We start from the raw sequence: 22130 nt of genomic DNA, 5'->3' as shown, positions 1-22130 counted from the left end.
CACGGGGGTGGGGGGGAGTGAGCTGTGGGGATACCTTCCCCGGCCTCAGAACAAGTTGGGAGAGGAGACCCATGTGTCTTTCATCAGGAGCTTTCTTAGCTAGCCTCCAAGCAAGTCTGAAGACCAGAACAGCGTGATCCGTGGTTCCATCTCGGGACGTTTTCTTTTTTAATGAGCCGCAGCTGCAGGAAGGATGAGGCTGCCAGCCCGGGGTTCAGCCCTTCTCCCATCACTCAGATTTCTCAACCAAAGTGCTTCCCACCCCTCTTGTCCCTAGATTCCCTCCCCCCGGGATAAAATGGTGAGAGGAGGGAAATGGCATGCTTTTCAGGGCCAGGAAGGAAAATTTTGGAAATCATCTTTGGTCTCAGCTGCTCTGCTCCAAATTAGCAGTCTCTTGTGACTGCAGTTAATTAGCGAAGAAAATGGGTTGCTGACACGATGGGTGGCTTGACCCTGACTTGTGTTTTGCGGGCAGGGACAACTACGGAGTACAGTTGGGGTGGGTCAGTAGTTCGTTGGAGAGTGCGGCTGGGAGGTAGCTTCGGAGACAGAAGGCTCCGCATTACTCCAGCAGATGTGTAAGGAAGGGTCCCTAAGTAGTGCAGAGGCCACACCACTGTCAGTCAACAGAAGATTGATAAAGTCATGTGCACACCTTCCAGTTTCCAAGCCCTCTTCATCAGCCACATTGGATGGCCGGGGCATTCAGCCAAATTGAAAAGGAAAGAGGGGCAGGCAGGCAAGTTTAAGCCACGTCTACATGTTTCATGATTTCAGGGCAGTCGACAACGAAGCAGCCACGTGCAACACCCAGCTAAAATTGATTTTAGAACTAAAAAAGGTGGGTAGGCATGACCCAGAACATGAGAACAGAGTAAGAATCTTGGTGCCTAAACGGTGACTGAAAAAATCTTGCTGAGCCTCCTTGGCCAGGGAGTTCTACAACCAAAGTGTCTTGGCCCCCAAATACCTTTCCTCCAGCCATGGCCTTGCGTTGGAGGGGTGCTTCGGGACATTTGGGGGTGGAGGGAGAGAAACAACAGCCTTGACACAAGGCAGGAGGAGGGCCTCTGTTAGGCCGCTGGGACCACGCTGTTTAACAGACCTAAGCAGAGAACAATTGCAAGGCTGCCGCTTCGTGCAATGACAGAAATAAATAAAGTTGCAGGCTAGACCCCTGCTGGTGCCTTTGTCGTGTAGAGGGAATGTGGGGAGCAAGAGGCAAGGAAATCCTGAATTAACTCTACGACTGGAACAGTTTCTGTCTCTGCCTACGAGAGAGCGTACTTCCAGGCGGACTTTTAGCCTGTCGGAAGGGAATTTTGTTTGTGGCGAGCGCAGCTCAAGTGTGATCCTTCAGGGGCCGGGCTGCGTTCCTCGTCTCTGGCTGTGCTAACTCGGTCTGATGAAGGGAGGGCTGTGCACTGCCTGCTCACAATGCCCATATTTATCCTCTCTGGTCTGGAGACAAACCAGTGGCTTCAAAAGACATGCAGTCAGTTTCCGGTGGCAGTGGGACGGGGAGAGGAAGACTGGTGTGCCAAACAGGTCAAATTGCCCACGTTTGGAATCTGAAACGCTATCCTTCGAGTTGGGAACTATTGCTTGATCAGTTCAAAAGCATTTTTGAGCTTTAAACAGCTCTCTTTTAAGTTCGAAGGATTTCCGGAAGGGCGAAGACCACGGGTTCAGACTTGAAACTGGTTTTGCAGACCTCTAAAGAAGTATGTGTACAGGTAGTCCTTGACGTATGACCATTTGTTTAGCGACCATTCAAAGTTACAACAGCACTGGGAAAAGCGACTTACACTTTTGTGCACTCCTTGCACTTACAACCATCGCAGTGTCTGCACGGTCACATGATCAAAATCCAGGCGCTTGAGAACCAGGGTGTATTTGAACAGTTGCAGTGTCCCGGGGTCACATGATTGCCATCTGTGACATTCCCAGCCAACTTCTGACAAGCAAAGTGAATGGGGGAAGCCAGATTCACTTAACAACCATGTGATTCACTTAACAACTGTGGCAAAAAGTCATAGTCAGGCATGACTCAGTGAGCACCTCACTTAGTGACGGAAGTTCCAGTCCCAACTGTGGTCATAAGTCGAGGACTGCCTGTATATTGACGTATTTGGAAGCAATACTTTAAGCTGTGGTCTTGCTAGTGTTCCCTAGTTCCCTGTTCTTCAAAGATTTTCAGCATTGAAACGACTTGGTTGACTGCTGCTCCGCGGTTAGTCTGTATGGCGTTCCGGGTGGGTGGGTGGGTGGGTGGGTGGGCATTGTCTGGCCTCCCCTCTTCCTCCTCACAATCTTTCCTGACAGCAACTCTTGTTCCCACAGCTATAATTCCACTTGGTAAAACGAAAAGCAGCACATCAATCCCAAAAACATGTGTAGCCGGCTGAATTTTGCTTCCTGCTTTTATGTCCCAAAACCAGAAGTCTCTAATAACCTCTTAAAATAGAGGCCCGGCTGCCTTTTTACACACTCTGCCTTGCAGATGGCCAGTCGTGTTTACGGGACGGAGCGATAGCATTCCCCACGGCTGCAGGGCATAGGAGCGTTTCCTGAATTAGTTTCCCTTTGATCTGGAGCATCCTTCGTGAAGAGTAACACTAGGTCAGGTACTCCCTTCTCAGCACCTTGCCGAGCTACAGCAGGCTGAGCAGAAAACAGGAGGCTGAGATGTGCAATTTTTGGGAGCCAAGGGCTGTCCTTGGTCTTTGCTCCAAGAAGGACGTCGTATCAGGCCAGAAAGTAGGCAAAACCAGGAGAAACACTGCATCTAAAATTACATTCGGTCAGTGTTTTTCAGCCTTGGCAACTTTAAGATGGGTGGACTTCAACTCCCAGAATTCCCCAGCCGGCTATCCCCCTGCCAATTCTCCAGCTATGCCGGCTGGGGAATTCTGGGAGTTGAAGTCCACCCATCTTAAAGTTGCCAAGGTTGAAAAACACTGCATTAATTGAACAAAATATCATTAACATGGCTACCCCATATAAGTGCAATCATTTCCCTGCAGAGGGGATGGGCTTCATTGGAAGCATCAGTTAGGAGGTTCAACAGCCTCTCTACAGTGATTTAATTTGGAGTCTGGCATTCTGTGTCCCCTTCATTTCACATGCCAGTAAGGTAATGCTCAAGATCCTGCAAGGTAGACTTCAGCAGTTCATGGAGCGAGAATTGCCAGATGTACAGGCTGGGTTTAGAAAAGGCAGAGGAACTAGAGACCAAATTGCCAATATCCGCTGGATAATGGAAAAAGCCAGGGAGTTTCAGAAAAACATCAATTTCTGTTTTATTGACTATTCTAAAGCCTTTGACTGTGTGGACCATAACAAATTGTGGCAAGTTCTTAGCGGTATGGGGATACCAAGTCATCTTGTCTGCCTCCTGAAGAATCTGTATAACGACCAAGTAGCAACAGTAAGAACAGACCACGGAACAACGGACTGGTTTCAGATTGGGAAAGGAGTACGGCAGGGCTGTATACTCTCACCCTACCTATTCAACTTGTACGCAGAACACATCATGCGACATGCTGGGCTTGAGGAATCCAAGGCTGGAGTTAAAATCTCTGGAAGAAACATTAACAATCTCAGATATGCAGATGATACCACTTTGATGGCTGAAAGCAAAGAGGAACTGAGGAGCCTTATGATGAAGGTGAAAGAAGAAAGTGCAAAAGCTGGCTTGCAGCTAAACCTCAAAAAAACCAAGGTTATGGCAACCAGCTTGATTGATAACTGGCAAATAGAGGGAGAAAATGTAGAAGCAGTGAAAGACTTTGTATTCCTAGGTGCAAAGATTACTGCAGATGCTGACTGCAGTCAGGAAATCAGAAGACGCTTAATCCTTGGGAGAAGAGCAATGACAAATCTCGATAAAATAGTTAAGAGCAGAGACATCACACTGACAACAAAGGCCCGCATAGTTAAAGCAATGGTGTTCCCTGTAGTAACATATGGCTGCGAGAGCTGGACCATAAGGAAGGCTGAGCGAAGGAAGATCGATGCTTTTGAACTGTGGTGTTGGAGGAAAATTCTGAGAGTGCCTTGGACTGCAAGAAGATCAAACCAGTCCATCCTCCAGGAAATAAAGCCAGACTGCTCACTTGAGGGAATGATATTAAAGGCAAAACTGAAATACTTTGGCCACATAATGAGAAGACAGGACACCCTGGAGAAGATGCTGATGCTAGGGAGAGTGGAAGGCAAAAGGAAGAGGGGCCGACCAAGGGCAAGATGGATGGATGATATTCTAGAGGTGACGGACTCGTCCCTGGGGGAGCTGGGGATGTTGACGACCGACAGGAAGCTCTGGCGTGGGCTGGTCCATGAAGTCACGAAGAGTCGGAAGCGACTAAACGAATAAACAACAACAATTCTGTGTCCCCAAAGATCTCTTCCAATTCCATACTTCTATGAGCATCCTCTTCTGCCCCCACTGAAAATGACAGTTTTCAGACTTGGGGGCCACTCAGATGGTTTGGCATCTGCTCCTGTCCTGGGATCTCAAGGCGTTCTCCGGCCTGGTGCTGAGCAGTCTCCGAAAGTTTTTAGCTCTCTTCCTGATTGTGATTCTGCAGTGCGCGCGCTCTGTGGCAAGGCTGCCATGCTCAATTCTCTCCCCTTCTGACTTGAGTGACACAGGTGCTTCCGGGGAAGCAAGACAGAACAGGCCAGATCTCCAGATCCGTGAAAGCGGAAGAAACACCCGAAAGACGGCAGTGGGAAACGGCTTGTGCATTGTTCCCAGGAAAACTCCATGGATCTGTCCATGGAGTCATTAAGAGACCTCCTCAACTCCAGGATGGCTTTACTTGTACCTGGACAGTTGGATGGTCCTCCCCTCTTGCCACAAGACACAAAGCCACCAACCACGTTCCTCCAGTAGCTTGGCATGAAGTCAGCCCCCTTGATTCAGTCCCCCCTTCCTTGGCTCCTGTGCCTCACCTTTGCCAAACAACTTGTTTGCAGCCTGTGCCTGGTCCTTATTTTGGGACTCGGTGAGTCCCAAGGACTCGGAAAGGTGGCTCCGGTGCTGGGAATCTGCCCTTTCCAGCAGCTGTTGCTGAAGGTTATTTTTTGGGAGTGGGGCGGACAGGAGGTGCTTTTTCCTGTTTCTATTTGCAATTCCACTTGAGTCGTCCAGTGGGACGTGAGTGGTTATTCTGGGGAAGTTAGTAATATCCTTCCCGCACCATCATTTGGCGTTTCTCTCTGAGCAACTTCAGGTGCCCTTTATTTGCTCTTCAAGTCACTCCTGGATTTTAACTCTGCAGGGTGTCCTGGTTCCCTGGCCAGAGGCAGTTCTGTATTCCTCAGTCCTGCCCAAAATCAGCGTTGCACAAAACGCAGTTAAGTTGGACAGAACTGTTGCCCTTTGCTCTTCTCCCTTTTTCATATGGGTGTGTGTGTGTCTGTCTTAAGAAAACAAAAATTCTTCCCAAAATGACGTTAGCTGCTCTGAACTAAGTAGTTGTGGGGCTTGTGATAATTACTATTGTATGATGATGATGATGATTCTCATTACCCCAAAATACGTTTTTTTATTTTTTTATTATTGCTTTCATTATTATTAAGATTCTCATAACCCCAAAAGCTTTATTTTTTTTTACTATTGCTTTTATTATGATTAAGAGTCTCATTACAAAAGAAAAAAGAAAATCCCAAACCGCTTTATAATAATCATAAAAACTTCCTAGAATAAATGCAGGCTGAAAAACAACCCCATTACTTTAAAAAAACCCAAAAGGTTTGGGTGAATTAATTGCTGGAGATGGAGGACTCTGAGAATGGGGGTGGATGAAAAGGCCCCTCCAGCAGGTCAGCCTTGAGGTCTGGTTGACCACGGAGGGGGTGTCATTCCATTGCAACAAAGACCCCTGTTTGTGTCATGTAGCAGCAACTCCCCTTTAGCACAAACGGCAGAGAAGCAGGTGGGAGGGTTGGAAGCCCACTGCAGGGTGCTCTGTCTGGGGCCTTGCAGTATTCCCAGGTGGGATTCCTGGAGCTCCAGACTTAAATGAAAAAGTGAATTTCTTTATTTGTCTGTTAAAAAAAAATCTCAGCTGATTTGGTGCTTGCACTATTATGAACAAGTGTCCAATGGCACTTGGCCCTGCAAAGATTGCTTGCCCAGCCTGCTCTTTTGCTTCCGGTCAACCTGGAAATACAATGGTGGAACACTTCACCCTGCAAAACGTGGCTCACCAAACTGGGTCCTTGGCTTCCCCAAAAGTCACCTGGTGCTGGTAGCTGATTTGCTCCCTTCAGGGTGTTGGAAGTCCTGGCAAATGCAGCATGCCTCATTTGCATGTGAATTAGCATGTAAATTGAGTTGTCCCACAATGCAACTCTGAGGAAGCTGTTTGTTGCCGCTCCCACTTCTTCTTTCTCTCTCTCCTTCTTCTACCCAGGGAGAAGCAAGCATGCTGCTCTGTTCTGCTCTGCATTCATCAGGGCCATGTGCTCCTTATGCATGGGAAGGCTGAGTGTGTAAGATCAATAACCTGTGTCTCTCTGATGTTCTCACTGAAACTATCTGAGATAATTTTCCTTTTTTCTATGCCAGCTTCTCAGCTGTGTTATAAGCTCTGCTCCATTTCAGTGGTTCCAGCAGGCCACTAAATTGGCTTCGCTGGGAGAGCAGCTAAGCCATCCTTCCTCAACCTGGCGCCCTTCAGCTCATCACCATCCTAGCCGGGCATCCTGAGAGAAGTAATCCCCACACATTTGGAAATTGGCCGGGTGAGGGGGGTCTGGGCTAACCTGGAAGAAAGAAGTTAATGCCTTTGCCTGAGCTGATGGCCCTTCTCCCAGGCTGAAATCCCAGACCAGAGTTTACAAATCTGAGCTCGATTGGAGCCCCCAAGGTAGAAAGTTCCACTTAGCACTTCTTTCCAAGTTTATTGTCTTCCTATTCTGGGCAAGCAGGCCAGCTGTGCACAAGTAGCTCGATAGAGTAAACCAGGACAGTCTGCAAAGCTGGCTTAGGGCTGCATCCCTTTGCATTCTGGGCACCTGGCATCTCTTAGGAGCTTGCAGGGGCTCCTGGACACACGATCGCTAACGGCAGAACTCAGAGCAGTACTCAGTTGAAATCCAAGCCTTCTTGCTTCGACACCTATACTCTCAGGAGGGCTGCCTTCTTTCCAAATAGGAACATCATAAGAACACAACATCCTTTTTGAAAAAGGAAATCTTGATCAGGGAGTTCTCCTGGGGATGAACAAGCACAGCTGGTTCAGGCCCGTCGATGGCCAGGTGTTCCAGGAGAGAGAAATCTCAGACTTTCATTCCAAGTGGGACTTCCTGGCCGAACATAACAAAACCTTGCTTTCCTCCCAAAGGGCAAATTTGACCTCCCATTTCCTCCATCGCTGTGTTCGGCTCTATTTCTCTCCTTGCCCTGCATCTTCGCAGGCTGAGACCTTTTAAGGTGTGGGAATTTTGCTGTCAAATTGGGCTTAACCACAGAAAATTCAGTTCATGCGCACAGCCAAATACCTGTCTTGGGACTCCTCCTACCACCCTCAGAATGACCCCTGTCTTTCTCACCCTCTTTCCCCACGTTTCTGAAGACCCTTCCCAGATGCAGATGGGGGAGAAGGTGAGAGAATTTCCTTTGCCCCAAGGAAACAGCTGCAGCCGGAAGAACAACATGGAAGATCTGTGACTTTTGGCTTCCTGTCTGTAGGTCTTGCTTGGTCATCCTTGGGGCCAGCAGGCCCCAACCTTTGAAAGAAATACACCCAGAACTGTCTTCTGCACAAAGCCCCATCTCGACCTTCTACAATCCTGCCTAGGTGTGCGTCTCACAGAGTGGGAAGAGTTACGTCCTGAGGTATCGTAAAGGCAACACGCCTTGGCATGAAGCTCAGCTCGTGGTGACTTCATGAACACTTGGGCAACCAGGCGTGGATACGGTCTGTCGTTGTTTTCCAAGACTGGTTTTCAACTTTCCAGTCTATCTTACAGACCTGGAATTTTCTCTCGGTCTCTCTTCTGGTTATTAATCCAGGCCTGTCAAGGTTGGCTGGGTGCTGCCATCAGCAGGCATATAATTCAAACACAGCTACAGGTAGTCCTCGCTTAGCGACCACAAGGGGGACTGGCAATTAAGTAGAAAATCATGTGACCGCGGTGGACTTACGATGTCGCTTCCCATTTGGTCATTAAGTGAATCGCTGTGGTCGTTAAGCAAAACATGTGACTGTGACTTGTGATTTTACTTCCGCCTTCTCCATTAACGCTGCTTGTCACAAGCTGGCTGGGAAGCATGCAAATGGCAATCACATGACCATGGGATGCTGTCATAGATGTGCGCTGGTTGCGAAGTGCCCAAATATTGGTCACATGACTAGGCGGATGCTGTAACAGCTGTAGGTGCAAGGACTGGCTGTAAAGTTACTTTTTCAGCGCTGTTGTAACTTTGAACGGTCGCTAAACACAGCAGTCATTAAGCGAGGACTACTGTATTTCATATGTGTGGAGACAAGGCTGTTATCATACTTCATCATGTATTGGTTGGTTAGATGTGTGCCCACCTTTCCTCCAGTTGTACGAGGTGGCACATGTTGTATCCTGCTTCCAGTGTGGTCCTCCTCACAGCAGCCGTGCTCAGTAGGTAGGGCTGAAATGTAGTAACGGGGGTTCACATGCTGGGTCTGGTTTCTGCACCCTGGTGCCCTCCAGGTGCGTGGGGACGAGGTACCTCTTCCCTGGAAAACTGGGCATTACGGTGCTCACCTGACTGGCAACAGCCACGTCGAGGAAGCCTGGGCTGTTTATTTGGTTTGGATTTAGCATGGGAGTTACTCCGGCTAGTTTGATTTGTAAACCATGTTTTAGGGTTTAATGCAAAGTGGGAATCCAGCCAGGGTGGAACCAGCTGCCCAGTTATCTCCTGTGGCTGGGTGTGGCCTTGAACTTGGTTGTCCCCCGTCTAACAACTCGATCACTACCCCCCCATTGTCTTTTGGACTCTTTCAGTGGTGTGGTCTGGTTCATAAGAGGATGTGGAACAAATGTTCATACCGGGCTGTTTTTTGGTGCCGTCCCATAACGGCTGGCCCCTGAGTAAACGAGCATTTTGCTAGTGTCTCCTCTTTTAATGTTGCCAGTGCTATTTTTAAAGGAAGGGGAGGGCATGTAAACAGAATGAAATCCTGACGCCAGATCATTGCGAGGACAGGACTGAAACACCCTGTTTCCCTTTCTGCAAAGTCTCTCTTTTCATGCGGCTCATAATGGACTTACTGCTTGCCCCGGTGCCTATTGGAAGGGCCTTTTCACGAGAGCCGAGGCGGGTCGTGCTCAGCATTCCGTTTCTTTGTCTCCTCACTGGGAGAAACCCACACGTTATTTCGCTTTAAAATAACAGCTGCTGAGGAATGGCTAAGCTCCTTTCATTCAGGGTTGCGAACATTATTTCACCGGTCAAAGTTTGTGTTGGCTGCAAAATCTCAGGGAAGGAGTTAGGTAAGAATGAAGCCCAAGATTGTAATAGGCATAAAAGCCTTCTTTCTCAAAGGCCATTAAGACATTCCAAATGAGGAGCCCCTTGGAATGGGGACATTTAAATTAGCTTTGTTAATTTGGGTCATTCAAGCTGGTTAGACCGGGCTTACAAATGTACCCCAGAGAAGTTCCCATACCGAAAACCTGAAAGGCTGCTTTGGTTAAGGTGCATCTACTTCAAAAATTTAAAAAACCAAAGCAGAGTAAGAGAATGAGGAAGGACGTGCCAAATGATAAATGCTTGAAGATTGGCTGTGGTGAAAATGGACAGGCTGCTTCGCTGGTTCCGGGCTGGGCATGCACGATTCAAACTGATGGTTCCTTTCTGGAGAAATTGCAATTGCTGTGGGGCTTTTTTTAAGCTGCAGCTGTTAAAACACAGGTGCATCTGTTCTGTTGTGAAAGAGTTAGTCGCAGGGAGAACATTGCCCATCAAAGATAGGGTTTTATGAGCCGTGAGTTACAGAACAACCCAGAGCTTGTGCAGAAATTCTGCAATATAGTCTGGGATTTAGCCTTGGGATTTGGGGCAGGAATTGGATGGGGAGCTACATTTGTCTCTGCAAACATCTGGATTGGCTGTGGAAGGGATCAACTGGAAGCTGGGCCAGCGAGGAGCTGTACCATTTCAACCACTCTGGAATTGCTGCATGGTCAGCAAAACTTGGTTTTATTTATTTCTGAAATTTCTATCACCCCCCATCTCCCCCCAAAAAGGGGGACTCTGGGCGGTTTACAATAAAATTATCCTTTTAAAAGCATCAACATATAATTTTAATGAGGTGTTAGGCCTGAGATGGTAGAGGTGGTGGTGAGGACATTCCAATGTCCATCAGTCCCAAGCAGCCAGGCCAAAGGTCAAGGATGTTAGGAGTTTTACATCAGTAGTGCCTTAGTTTACCCATCTCTGATTTAGCTGGTCCAGATTTTTAATTTTGACTTTTTTTTTTTAAGTACATCTCTAGTCCTCTACAGTTTGGGGGACATTAAGGGCGGTTTCCAGAGGGGAGTAGCCCAATCAGTATTTGCAGCTAAACCAGTGAAGAATTTTGTGCAATCTGAAAGGTTAAGCAAGCTGTCAGTGGGATATAGACTGTTTCAGCAGGCCCAGGGCATTTAGTCCTGAGGAAGGGCACATTCCTATAGAGGCACATCGGTGCAGCAATGAAGAAAGTGTCTGGTAAAGTGAGAGCTGTCAATCAGTGGAAGGGGTTACCGCATGGAGTGTCTCTTCCCCTTCACTGGGGGGTTTCAAATGGAGGCGGGAGAGTCACCGATCGGGGATGGTAGAGCGAATCCTGCAGGGTGCAGCGGGTTGGACTGGATGGCCCCCTAGGTCCTTCCAACTCCGTAACTCTAGGACATGGACCACAATACCCCTTCGACTTCCTACGATCAGAATTAAACCCTTGGAATTGTTACGCAGCTGTTCCTGAATGAATTTGAGATGTTTTTTTTTCCTTCCAGCTCTTTGTTCCCGTGTATTGTTTCGCCCAAGTCAACCTGGATTTTAAGTTTCCTTTGCAGTTTAAAGGCAATTATTTGTTAATATTAACCCTGTTAATAGGAGGCTGATTTCTTCCAGACAGTGTACGTCGAATGAGGATTATGAGGTGTTTCAATCTTTAGCGTCGTACCCTTATAAATAATAAGGAAGGAAACAACATTTCATGCAATTACAACGGTCCTAAAATAATTCTGAATTCAGGAACGCATCTTTTGCACTGCACAATCTTTGTATTATGGAGACCTTAGCAGAGGAGAATATTCTGAAGTCACCTTGGCTATTCTGGCCCAAGATTTGTTGGGCAAAAATATCTCTGGGCTTGTGTAGAGTATTGTTTTCACTTTATGCTCAGTTTGATCTGAAAGTCTTCCAGTTAAATGGCATCCTCCAGTTCAGTTGAGCTATGCTTCCTAACATCTAGCTAGTGTGCTGGGGGTGATGGGAGGTGTAGTCCAAGGCTGCCTTCTGTCTCTAGAACTGCTGTTGAGTTGTGGATCTCCCTCTCTCTTGGGAGTTAAACTCAAGATTAGGTACCTGTAGACCTGGTTTGGGCGCAGCATCCTTTTGGATGAGTGGGCATGCAGGTCAAAAGGAAGGCAACTTCGTCATCTTTGATTTCTTCCCGTTTCCATTAACTTCATTCCATCTTAGTTTTGCTTGGGTTTTACCACTTTTTAAAGTTTGCACAAAAACCGATGTGTGCTTTGGCCTCGCCAGTGCCGGTTTCCCACCCCCGTGAGCCCACACAGGTCGGCGAGCCCGGCCGGACCTGCAAAGATATGTTTGCACCCGTGGTCGGTTGGAAAACTGCGTGGCAGAATTCCGAGAAGCAGAAATGCGACAGACCTCCCGGAATAAGCAGGCGGCTGAACTTCAGGGTGGCTGTGCCAGGAACCAGCACCTAGAAACAGAGGGGGAGGTGGTGCTTGACGACTTTGTTCACCATGGCAATCCCTGTTGTGGCTGCTCCTTCTCAAGGGGGTCTAGGACACGAGCGAGCAAGTTGGGGGAGGCGCACAGCACGGCCTGTTCCCGCAGAAGAGAGGCAGAGCATCTGCTCCAGAAAGCAAGGTTTCCTGCGCAGGGCTGTTGCCAGGAGCCGGGCCTAGAGGGGTCCCTTCCGTAGGCCACCCGCCTCTGAATCCAGCGTGGGCAGAGCACCTCATGGGCAGTGGGCATCCGTCCTTGCAGAACAACTTGTCTTCCAACAAGAAGGGGAAAGGGAGCCTGGCTGGGCAAGAACTGGCGGCAGAAGATTGGAAGGGGGCATGGAGTCCAACCCCATCTAGTCCAACCCCTGTTCAGCGCAAGAAGCCAGATTACAGTGCCCCCAATGGAGGACTGTTCAGCGTCTGCTTGAATACATCCACCGAAGGGGAAACAGCTTCTCTCCTGGGGTTGTTGGTTCTGCTGCACAACGGTGCTTTCCATTTATTTGTTTGTTTGTTTGTTTGTTTGATTTCTACAGCCGCCCACCTCAGTAAATGACCCTGAGCAGCTTGCTGCCATGTTGCATTTAAGGAATCCCAGAGCAACCCAGCAACTCTGAATGTTTTCTAATGTTCAGCTGGAAGCCTCCTTAAATCCATTTCTCCTGCTTTCTGGCCCCCCACCGGTCTTAAAAGAGTTTTATCAGTATTTCTTCTGACTCTGAAACTCATTTCTCAAGGCTCGGTGTCCCCTGTTCCTTCACCCTGAGGCCGCCTGCTGGACCATGCCAACCAGGTGGCAGATGCTTGTTGGTGCCAGCCTCAGTTTTCCTCCTGGGTTTTCCAAGGATGGGCTGCCTGCCAGCTTGGTAGTTGCCTGGTTTCTTTGAAGTCCTCCTCTTGTTCAGGAGGAGGACCTCTTGCTCAAAAGTGGTCTTTGGAAGGCACTGAAGGACATAGGTGGGGAGATGGGGAAGCCCTCGGAGGAAGCAATTGGGCCAGCTGTGTTTCCATCATGGAAGCATCTTCCTACGGAGCGAAATCACTCGCTGTACATTCCTGGGCTGGCTCCTGTCCCAAGGGATGGTTGGCTCTCAAAAGCTGGACTTGGTATGACTTCCAGGAGCTTCCAGGAACAAAGGCCACTCCGAAAGGGGAGCTGCCTGAGGAGCTTCTTTGGAGGCTAACTCAAGTGGTCTTTTCCTGACAGAATGCTCCCCCCCCCACACTCCCTTTGTTGACATGGAAATGGAGAACACATATTTGCAGGTTTACAGCGTCCATAGCTTTCATTCTTCTTGCAAGTCGCAGCAAGCACAGCATGGGAAGGCTTTGGGTGTGTGTCGCACCGCTGTAGGAAGGGGAAAAAAAAACGCAGACCAGAAGACGTGCATCAGCAATTCAGGGCTCCGTGGTGGTTCTTACCACCCCCCCACCCCCCCAAAAGAACGAAGGCAAATCTCCCGGGGCCCCACCTTCCTCCTCCTTGCAAGGGAAGAGGTGAAGGAAGAGGAGCAGGGCTAATGATTTACTCCTCTCGTCAGCTGATTATCTGATTTGGAGCACAAAAGGCCGGGCTGGGAATGGGAGGTGGGAGAGCAGGAACTAGCCCCCACCGTTGGAAATGGGCTCTTTCCGGACCAGCCTGGTTGGGCTTTGGAACCCATGCTGGGGATGCCTGGAAGAGCTGTGGAGAAGGGAGGAGGCTTGGGTGGGGTCCAAGGGCTTAACAGGCAACTGGTTTAATAGCCGGAGGGATGGATTCCCATCAGCTGTCCCTCGCCCTGTAGCAACAGGCTGCTTTTCTCTTGAAAGGAGCTACGCATGCTTGAGCGAAGGTGGGGCCTTCAAAAGAGCCCATTCTGGGTTGAGTTTGCCTGGCTGAAAAGCTGAGCCTGATAGGAAGTTTTGGCTTGTTTGCTTGTTCTTTCTCTGTCCTCACCTCGTCGGAGCACCACACATTGCCTACTGGAGCATGACCTGGTGTGCTAGAGAGGTGTGGGTCTACAATCCCCATCATCCCCTGCCACCAGGAGAAAAGCTGGACTGAACATTTTGGCCTCTTGTTGGAAAGTTAACCAAGCTGGCCCCAGAAGAGAGAAAGCTTTGCAGTAGAAAGCCTTAAGGCACTTGTGTGCTTTGCGAGCAAGCATCTTGCTGGATCAGATCTGTCTTGTCTGACCTTTGGTCTCAAATGGGGAACAGCTGGATGCCTCTGGGGATCTCTTCAGCAGGAAAGGAAAACAGGAGCTCTTTTCCTGTGGCTTGACTAGCCATTGAGAGACCTTCCTACCAGCCTCACCCATTGTGCTAAGCCATCCTGGTTCAGCTTTGGATTTTAGTATGCCACACAAATCCAGCCTGTGACTTAGGATACCCCACAACAATCCATGGCAATGTAGAACTAAGGCTGCTGACCTCCATGAACGCCCAACCCTTGTTCAGAGCTTCCCAAGCAATGGCCCTTTTTGAATTCGGGAGTCTGGTGGTGTAATGGTACATGGGGATGACCTTGGGGGGTGGGATGAAGAGACACTGCCTAGGGAACGGTCAGATAAGAGAGGGCATGGCCTGCAGCTGCACAATGGGAGGAGAAAGAGGCTCAGGAGGGACCCTCCCTAGTTTCCCGGGCTGTAAAGGAGACGGAGGGAGAATTGTACTTTCAGACTTGCCAGATTCTGTTGCTGTAGCTTTCTGGTCACATTTCCTGTCTGGTCTACCTAGCAAGGCTGACAGGTGGTACCTCTTCAGATTAACAAATTTATTAAAAGGCATTTCCTTTAGTTACTTTTTCTCTTTCTTCTTTAATTAATTCTAGAGCTTGCATACGACCTGGACAGCGAGGGGACTCCTTCAAACAAGCAGCTCGTGAATCAGCAAAGCAAAGAAACTACAACAAGTCACAGCCTCGGTGCCAAGGATCCAGTGCTGAATCTTCAGCTGGTGGCCACTGTCCTAATCTTGTGGCTTTTTCTGATGGCCAAGTGACTTGAACTGACTCTTGACCACGGTCCAGGGTGAGTCCATGATGGTTTGCATTGTGAAAATGCCCTGCAAATATTTTTTGTCCTTCCGAGGCACTTGGAAAGAACAACTTCAGAAATATGACTGAATTTTTTTTAAAGAAGGAAGTAAGCATTTCCAAGAAGAGCTTGTTTTAGGTCTGGCAAAAAAGACCCAGTGCTTGTATTTTGAAGAATTCTCGTTCAGTTATGAAAGGGTTAAAAATACTCAACTTTTATCACCAAGGAATTTTGTGAAGATGAACGTTTTCACACGGCTGTTTAGAATGATAAAGACGCATGGCATCCTCAAGTGAATTGGAACGAGCAAAACAGTTACTGGATTAAACTCCATCAGCGAACTTTTTAAAATACACTTTGTTTTGATCTTGAGATCAAAAACCCAGCCTGCAGGGGAAATAGGAAATAATTCCAAAACAGAATGGTTTTGCGGTCTGGAAGTTTGGTTCTGAAATCTGGATTTAGCATTGCATTAATATTGGTGGCAAAATTGACATGAGGGTGCAATTTAGGTTGTTGACTTAACACTGGATTCTGGTTATTAATGAGCTGCATATTTATTTTTTAGAAGGTAGTCCGTTTTAGACAGGTCCTCAATTGCAGAAGTGCCCATATTTTCTTAGACAGGACTAAAGCAGTGCCCCACGTGTGGCTGATGTGAGGATGGCAGAAAGTGGGCCGTTCCAGAGCGATCGTCCAGCTTCAGCAGATGCTCAGATGTTTTCCAGAAAGTCAACAGGAGTGAGCATGCTTTTGTAATGTTTTTTTAACCATTCTGTATCACTTCGTCTGTTAATACATTGTGTACTGAGGCTGTCTTTTGAGCATGGAAATGGGAATCTCTCAGAGGCCACCACAGCCTCCCATTTGGCTGCTCTGGAGATTTTTTTTCTTTTTTAGACTATAGTTTACATCAGAAATATGAAGAGCTGAAGACAGGGAGAACTGTTTTTCTTCTTCTTCTCTAAAAATAAATAGGTTCTGCCATCAGTCGAAGGCTGTTGAACACATGCCTTGCTATCTTGTGTTTTTCTGGTTGTGTGTTGTGAGTGTGTGTTTGCACGTGCATGTGCCTGGGAGAGGAAGAAATAGCTGTTTCAAAAGTAGAAATAATTCTGAAATAAATGCAGTGCTATCACCATGTTTTTTTTCCCCCAGAGCATGTTTTGCAGTTTACACCCTGTTTAGAAGTGTCCACATTTGGTGATATTCGAGTGGATAGGTGTCTATTTGAGATCCAATTCCAGCTTTCCCATTGCTAAGAGAAGAGGGGGAAAGAAAGGAATTTTAAGTGGGAACAAATGTCAACAGAGGCAGATACCTTGGGGTGATGCCCTCAAGCTGGTTAGAAGACATTCTGTGGCGATTCTGTTTTTCTTTCCTTCATGCAGCTTTTTTTGGAATTTAAAAAGACCAGAGAGCTGGTGGGAAAATATTAAAAGGCTCAGCCGCTGAAGCTAAGATGCAGAAGGTTTCAAGGAAATCCTTTACAGGCGTCTGATGAAAAAGTGGACTTTGCTGATAGCAGATACAGGAAGGGAGACAGTTTTAAAAGGGACCAGCCCAGGGAAGATGCGGCCGGCCGTGATCAGACGTTCTGTGACAGCCTTCCAGGCTGGGAGCTGCAAACATTTTTCTTGCTTGATCAGCTGACTTGATAGTGGCAGTGCTTGGGGTGTCTTGATTATTTTCATGGATTGGAACTCAGTGGGGCCAACATCCGAGAAGACTTCCCTAGGAGTGCAGTGCAAAGGAAAGCCATCCTTTGAGGGTGGTTTGACTAACCCCACTTGGTCTCAACTCTTTTTTCAGAGCTCTTCCAGTGAGTTCCCACCTTCACCTTCTCCAGTTCTTGTCATCTCACTGAGCACACATTTTTGGGCAGAGGCCAAAGATGTACAGGTAGTCCTCACTTAACGACCACAATTGGGACCAGAAGTGAGGTCATTAAGCAAATCTGACCCAATTTTACGACCTTTTTTGCGGTGGCTGTTAAACGAATCACCACAGGCATTAAGCAAACCATGTGGTCATTAAGTGAATCATGCAGTTCCCCATTGATTTTGCTTGCCAGAAGCCATCTGGGAAGGTCAAAAATGGCAACCATGTGACCACGGGATGCTGTGATGGTCATAAATGCAAACCAGTTGCCAAGCACCCAAATCGCAATCACGAGACTGTGGGGATATGGCAATGGTCGTAAGTGTGAGGACTGGTTGTAAGCCGTTTTTCCAGCACCGCCGTAAGTCCGAACCAACACTAAACAAATGGTTGTTAAGTGAGGACTACCTGTATGGTTGCAGCAACTCTACCCAGGCCACCATAAGGACTAGAACTGATGATGCTTTGGAGCTGGCATGAGATTAGGCAAGCAGTAAGAGCATGAACAGTTTTCCTTGGTAAAACAAGGAAGAAATGGTGGAATGCACACGAGACAAAACCCAAATCCCTTCCAGTGCGTGGCTGGGGCACATCCCTTCCCTCATAGAAAGAGAAGCAGATCTGTATTGAAAAGGCTACTTCATTGTGGGGAGTGTGATGTGACTGTGGCTTGAATTTGTTTAGGATGTCCTTCCTTCTCCAGCAAAGCACATTGAGCAGAGTATGGACCCACCAGGGGTGGGACTGTTGGCTGCCTGGTGTGCAAAAATGCTTTATTTTGCTTTGCCGGGCCACAGTGTCTCTTTCCACATGATTCAAATTGCTGGTCTTGATCTCTGTAGAGCTGGGCAATTTTTCCTGAGATTCTTTCTAGATCTTGTGAGGTTTTTTTCCTTCCACTCATCAACAGACTTGTACCCTTTTGCCAGCTGAAAATTAGGCTGATCCCACATTGGAGCTTTGATTGTAACCCCTGGAATATTAAGCATTGCTGGGCATATCATGAGCATATTTTGCCCCTAGTAAGCAGTATTCTCTATGGGATAAAAGAGAAGAGCTTAGGGCCTTGCATGTGGCCTTCAGCTGCTGATGGGTTCAACCTTGGCATTAAACCACAGTTTGTTGAAGAAGCCACCCTTGGCTGCTAAGGCAAAACCAAGCAAGCCACATCATCATGGCTTAGCCTAATGCAGTGCTTCTCAACCTTGGCAACTTGAAGATATATGGACTTCAACTCCCAGAATTCCCCAGCCAGCCTTGAAGGGCAGCTGTCTGCATAGGATCCAGCCGATGCTAGAAGCAAAGCGTGTTGTCTTTTCAGTCTGACATCTGCCAGCCTTCAAGCATGTATATTTTTGTTCGTTGGATGTCCTTTGGGGAGGGGGGAGAGGGTCTTTGTGCTGACCCCCTCTGCTGCTGCAAATTACAGAAGGAGATTGGTGACAACCCTTTGCAAGAATGGAATGGAATAGAAATGAGAATGAGAGTACAGTACTAAGAATTAGAATTAGAATTGAATACACCCTTAAGAATCACCAATATGCTTCTGTAATCTCCTTCTGCACTGTACAGAAATCTGTTTTCTGATCTCTGCCTGTAAATTAGTACACTTAAGTTAAATTCAGGATGGGATTTGGAGGCGCCCTATCTCATACAGTACGTGTGTTTCCAAAATCCAGGCTTACCCTAAGTCAGGATGTAGTTTGTTGTTTTTTGGCTTTGGCCCTCTGGCTCATAAATTGAATTAGACAGCCTAGGGTGAAGCCTGCTAGCTGTGGTTCAGTCAACAAGCCGTGATTCAGAAAATTGTGGCTTGGCATGGTGAGTGAACCCAGCCTAAGAAAAGTTCGCACTTTGATCTACTTCTTAACTTCCAGTAGCCTGCAACACAGACTGCCACGCTCACGGTCCGGATAGTGATCTGCAAATGTCTGCCCTGTGGCTTCCATTGACTTTTACACACACACACACACACACACTTATCTGGGTAATTACTAATCCTCTTTGCAAGCAGCAAAGCCATTGATTAGTTTAGACAGAACAAGAAATGGAAGTCATTATTCCTTATTATAAACCAGTCCTAAAGCAGCAGTTGCAGCCAAGATCCTGAGCATGCAAACAAAGGCCTGCATTTTGTCAGCGTCCAAGTATATTATTAAAAGGAAAAAAGAAAATCTGTGTGTTGCCTAGCAGGAAAAATCAACTCCCGGTGAACAGTCACCAGAGAAATTGTTTAACGATGCCGGCTAGAGTGACAGCAATGAACATTCCACTCCAGAAGAGGGATTGAGAGAGGGACCTTTCCCTTGGTGTGGAATGATGTTTGAGGGGCGTCTGCAGGTGACCAGCCCTTGCTTTTCTCTGGCCCGGCTGGGCGGTTTGCATTGGAGCCATGTTCTGTCAAGCAAATAGCCCCCTCCTCGGAAGAAAAAAAGTCTTCATCTGGACTGCATTTTGAAGCAAATGCCAAGCATTCCTGTATTAATTTGAGCTTTCTGCCAAGCACATTCCACGGGGGAAGAGCAGATGTGGAAAAGTCAAAGACGCAGATGAAGGAGTGCAGGCTTCTTGCGGGGCAGGGGCTTGGAATATCTACCACTTGGAGGAAAAGCAACTGAGGTCTTTTTGGAATTCCCACACACTTGGGTGGCTGTTCCCGGCATTAATGGGAAAGACAGCTTAGAGTAGAAAACCTGGCGAGATCATCCAGTCCCTGGGTTGGCCTTTCTCATTCAGCCAAACTCTGGTTTGCCAACCTTAGTGGGTAAACCTGGGTGACTCGGATGCATTCAGTAAGCTATGGTGAAATGTTGTGTAAACCCAGCCAATATGGGGTCAAAGGCTGTTGTCCTCGGATCTTCTCTGTCCCAAGATGCCCACCACTGGAAGGTGGAAGCGCCACGTACTTGGCACATCCTCAGGAGACGGCCGTTGCTGATAAGCTGTGGAAATCCAGTGGCAGATGATCCTGCGAGATTATTTCCATTTCTAAGCAAGCCAGCCTGCTGAATGCAGGCCCTTCCAACTTGCTGTTCAGCCCCAAACTAGCACCACTTTGGGGTGGAGGTATGATTCCTCCAGAGTGGGATACAGGCCTAGAATTGGATGGACGTTGGGAATTGCAACCACCTGTTAGGCTCCACTTGTGAATTTTACCTGCAGACACAGTTTTCACCACAGGCAGGACTGCAAGTTAGCAAGCTCTGCCTGCATCCTGTGTCCTGAAACGTTTGTTTCCAAGACGGTTTTCTAAGAACCTTTCAGATCTGTGCAGGAATTAATGGCCTCTTTCTCTTCTCTGACATGCTGCAGATCAAATTACTGTCCTTAAGAATGGGGAGTCCGGCAGAAACGGTGCGGAATCAGGAGCCAATTCCATGCTTTTTCAGTCCAAGGCTGGGCCATGTCAACAATTCTAAAAACTCTGTGCAGCCCAATTGCTAGTCTGTTTATCTAGGATATTTCCATTGTTCGGATGTTTGTTGAATTATGCTGTACTTTGAAAACCGTGGCTGGACCCTTTGCGGTGATGGGTGGCTTTTCCTAAAGAGGCTGTGATGCTTCAAAAGCTAATAAACCGACTGGTGTGAAGGCTTGGGTGGATCAGGGACTGCCCCCAAAGTGTTACCCTGAAATGTCTTGCTTTAGTGGAGAATGCAAACATGAAGATCAGAGGGAAATGCAAGGCAGAGAATCTGTCTGTGAATTGGCACACCGTTCCAGACCAGGGTTGTCTGTGTAACTGCTAGCACTGCTGTTGAAAAGTTGCTTCTACCTTAGATTGTTTTAAGCCACCATGTGGCTTGTCTTGGGCTAAATGCTTGCACACACCCAGCTATTTGTGGGGTATTCAAGAAACCACAGCTCAGTCATTTTAAGACAGATCAACGGCTGGCCTTGGGTTCATACAATAAATCCAAGAACCCTGAGTAAGGCAGGGAATAGAATAAATCCAGGCTGCATTTGTTTTTGAATGGGGTGATGGTGGTGGAAACTACTTGCCCAACGTACCAGCATAAATTTGGGCTCTGGCTTTGGTGTGGAGTCCCTGTCACCATGCAGTGAGACCCTGGATTGCAGGTCACACAATATAAATAATCTGGTTACTCAACTTAGTCATTTTCTAGGGCCACAGAAGACATTAGACCAGTGTTTCTCAACCTCGGCAACTTTAAGGTGTGGACTTCAACTCCCAGAATTCCCCAGCCAGAATTCTGGGAGTCGAAGTCCACACATCTTAAAGTTGCCGAGGTTGAGAAACACTGCATTAGACCATAAAATAAGCAAATAAGCTGGGTTTGCACAACAGGATAAGCCAGAAAAAGAACAAAGTTTAGCCACTAACTGACTTGGTTCAGCGGGGTTCTGCCTGTTCTGTTTCAACAGAACCTCCTTTCTTACTACAGAAGTGGCACTGTAGGTAGAACAGGCCTGTTGCTTCCAGAAGTTAGCGAACGGCAGCTTTTCCAGTAAACCATGGTTAAACAAATGTAGCATGTTGCACAAACCAGGACACTAAGGCCCCTTCCTTTCATAATGACTAGGAATTGCCATCTCTCTGGGTTAAAGGATCCCATATCTGTGTGTGTGCCGGATGAGGAAAAGGACAGGCTGAGCTGGGCAAACTAGTCTGGGTTGGCAGTAGAAACCACGTTCTCTGCATTTTCCTCTTTGCTGATGTGATTCAAGGTTCCTTGGGTCTACAACTGCAGCCCCTTGAAGGTGCTCCTAACAATGACACTGGGCATGTATTTATGTTACATTTTCAGATTACTGCCCATTTTCTGCCCCCTCCCCGCGTCCTGTGCCTTTTTTTCTTTCTGTCCTCTGAACCTCGTTCCTTTGATCTGTTGCTGGGCGAGGTGGATGAAAATTGATCTTGCCCGCCACGAAGAAGGAGATCAAAGCCGCAGCCTGAGCCCTGGCGTCCGCAGGGTTTTAAAAGGGCATTTTCTCTCGCAGGGCGAGTATGTTCGGGAGGGGGGGCAAAGGCCTGCCAACTTGCTCCCTGCGTTTGTCTGGGTGAGTGATGAGTGCTTGGAAATGCTTCAGAGAATGTCGGCTGTCCCAGCCGCGTTCCTAAGATTACCCTCTGAGCAGCTGCGGGTGGACTGGGGAACGGCCTGCCCTCCAAGCCTTACTTGCTGGGAACGCCCCTCAGCAGATCTCTTTTCCAGCCAAGGGCACCAGAGGAGGCTGGCTTCCGAAACGTTGGCAGGGTGAGACGTGGTGATGGCAGTCCTTCCAACAGGCTGGGAT

At 47.9% G+C, this 22130-nt stretch overlaps 2 protein-coding genes across 2 annotated transcripts in view; one reads left to right on the top strand and one right to left on the bottom strand.

The window, feature by feature from the left end:
* The window catches only part of GPC3 (glypican 3), a 105675-nt gene extending 90080 nt beyond the window's left edge, over window positions 1-15595 (top strand). The window contains exon 8 of the mRNA XM_063313310.1: window positions 14786-15595. Within this exon, the coding sequence (XP_063169380.1) occupies window positions 14786-14955 (170 nt within the window). The 3' untranslated portion in view covers window positions 14956-15595. The remainder of the gene's footprint in view (window positions 1-14785) is intronic.
* Window positions 1-22130, bottom strand: part of STK26 (serine/threonine kinase 26) — a 393767-nt gene that overhangs the window by 28873 nt on the left and 342764 nt on the right. The window lies entirely within an intron of this gene.

This window comes from Candoia aspera, chromosome 12 (genome assembly GCF_035149785.1).
Source record: "Candoia aspera isolate rCanAsp1 chromosome 12, rCanAsp1.hap2, whole genome shotgun sequence".
NCBI classification, from domain to species: Eukaryota; Metazoa; Chordata; class Lepidosauria; order Squamata; family Boidae; genus Candoia; species Candoia aspera.
This window is presented reverse-complemented; position numbering and strand designations above follow the sequence as displayed.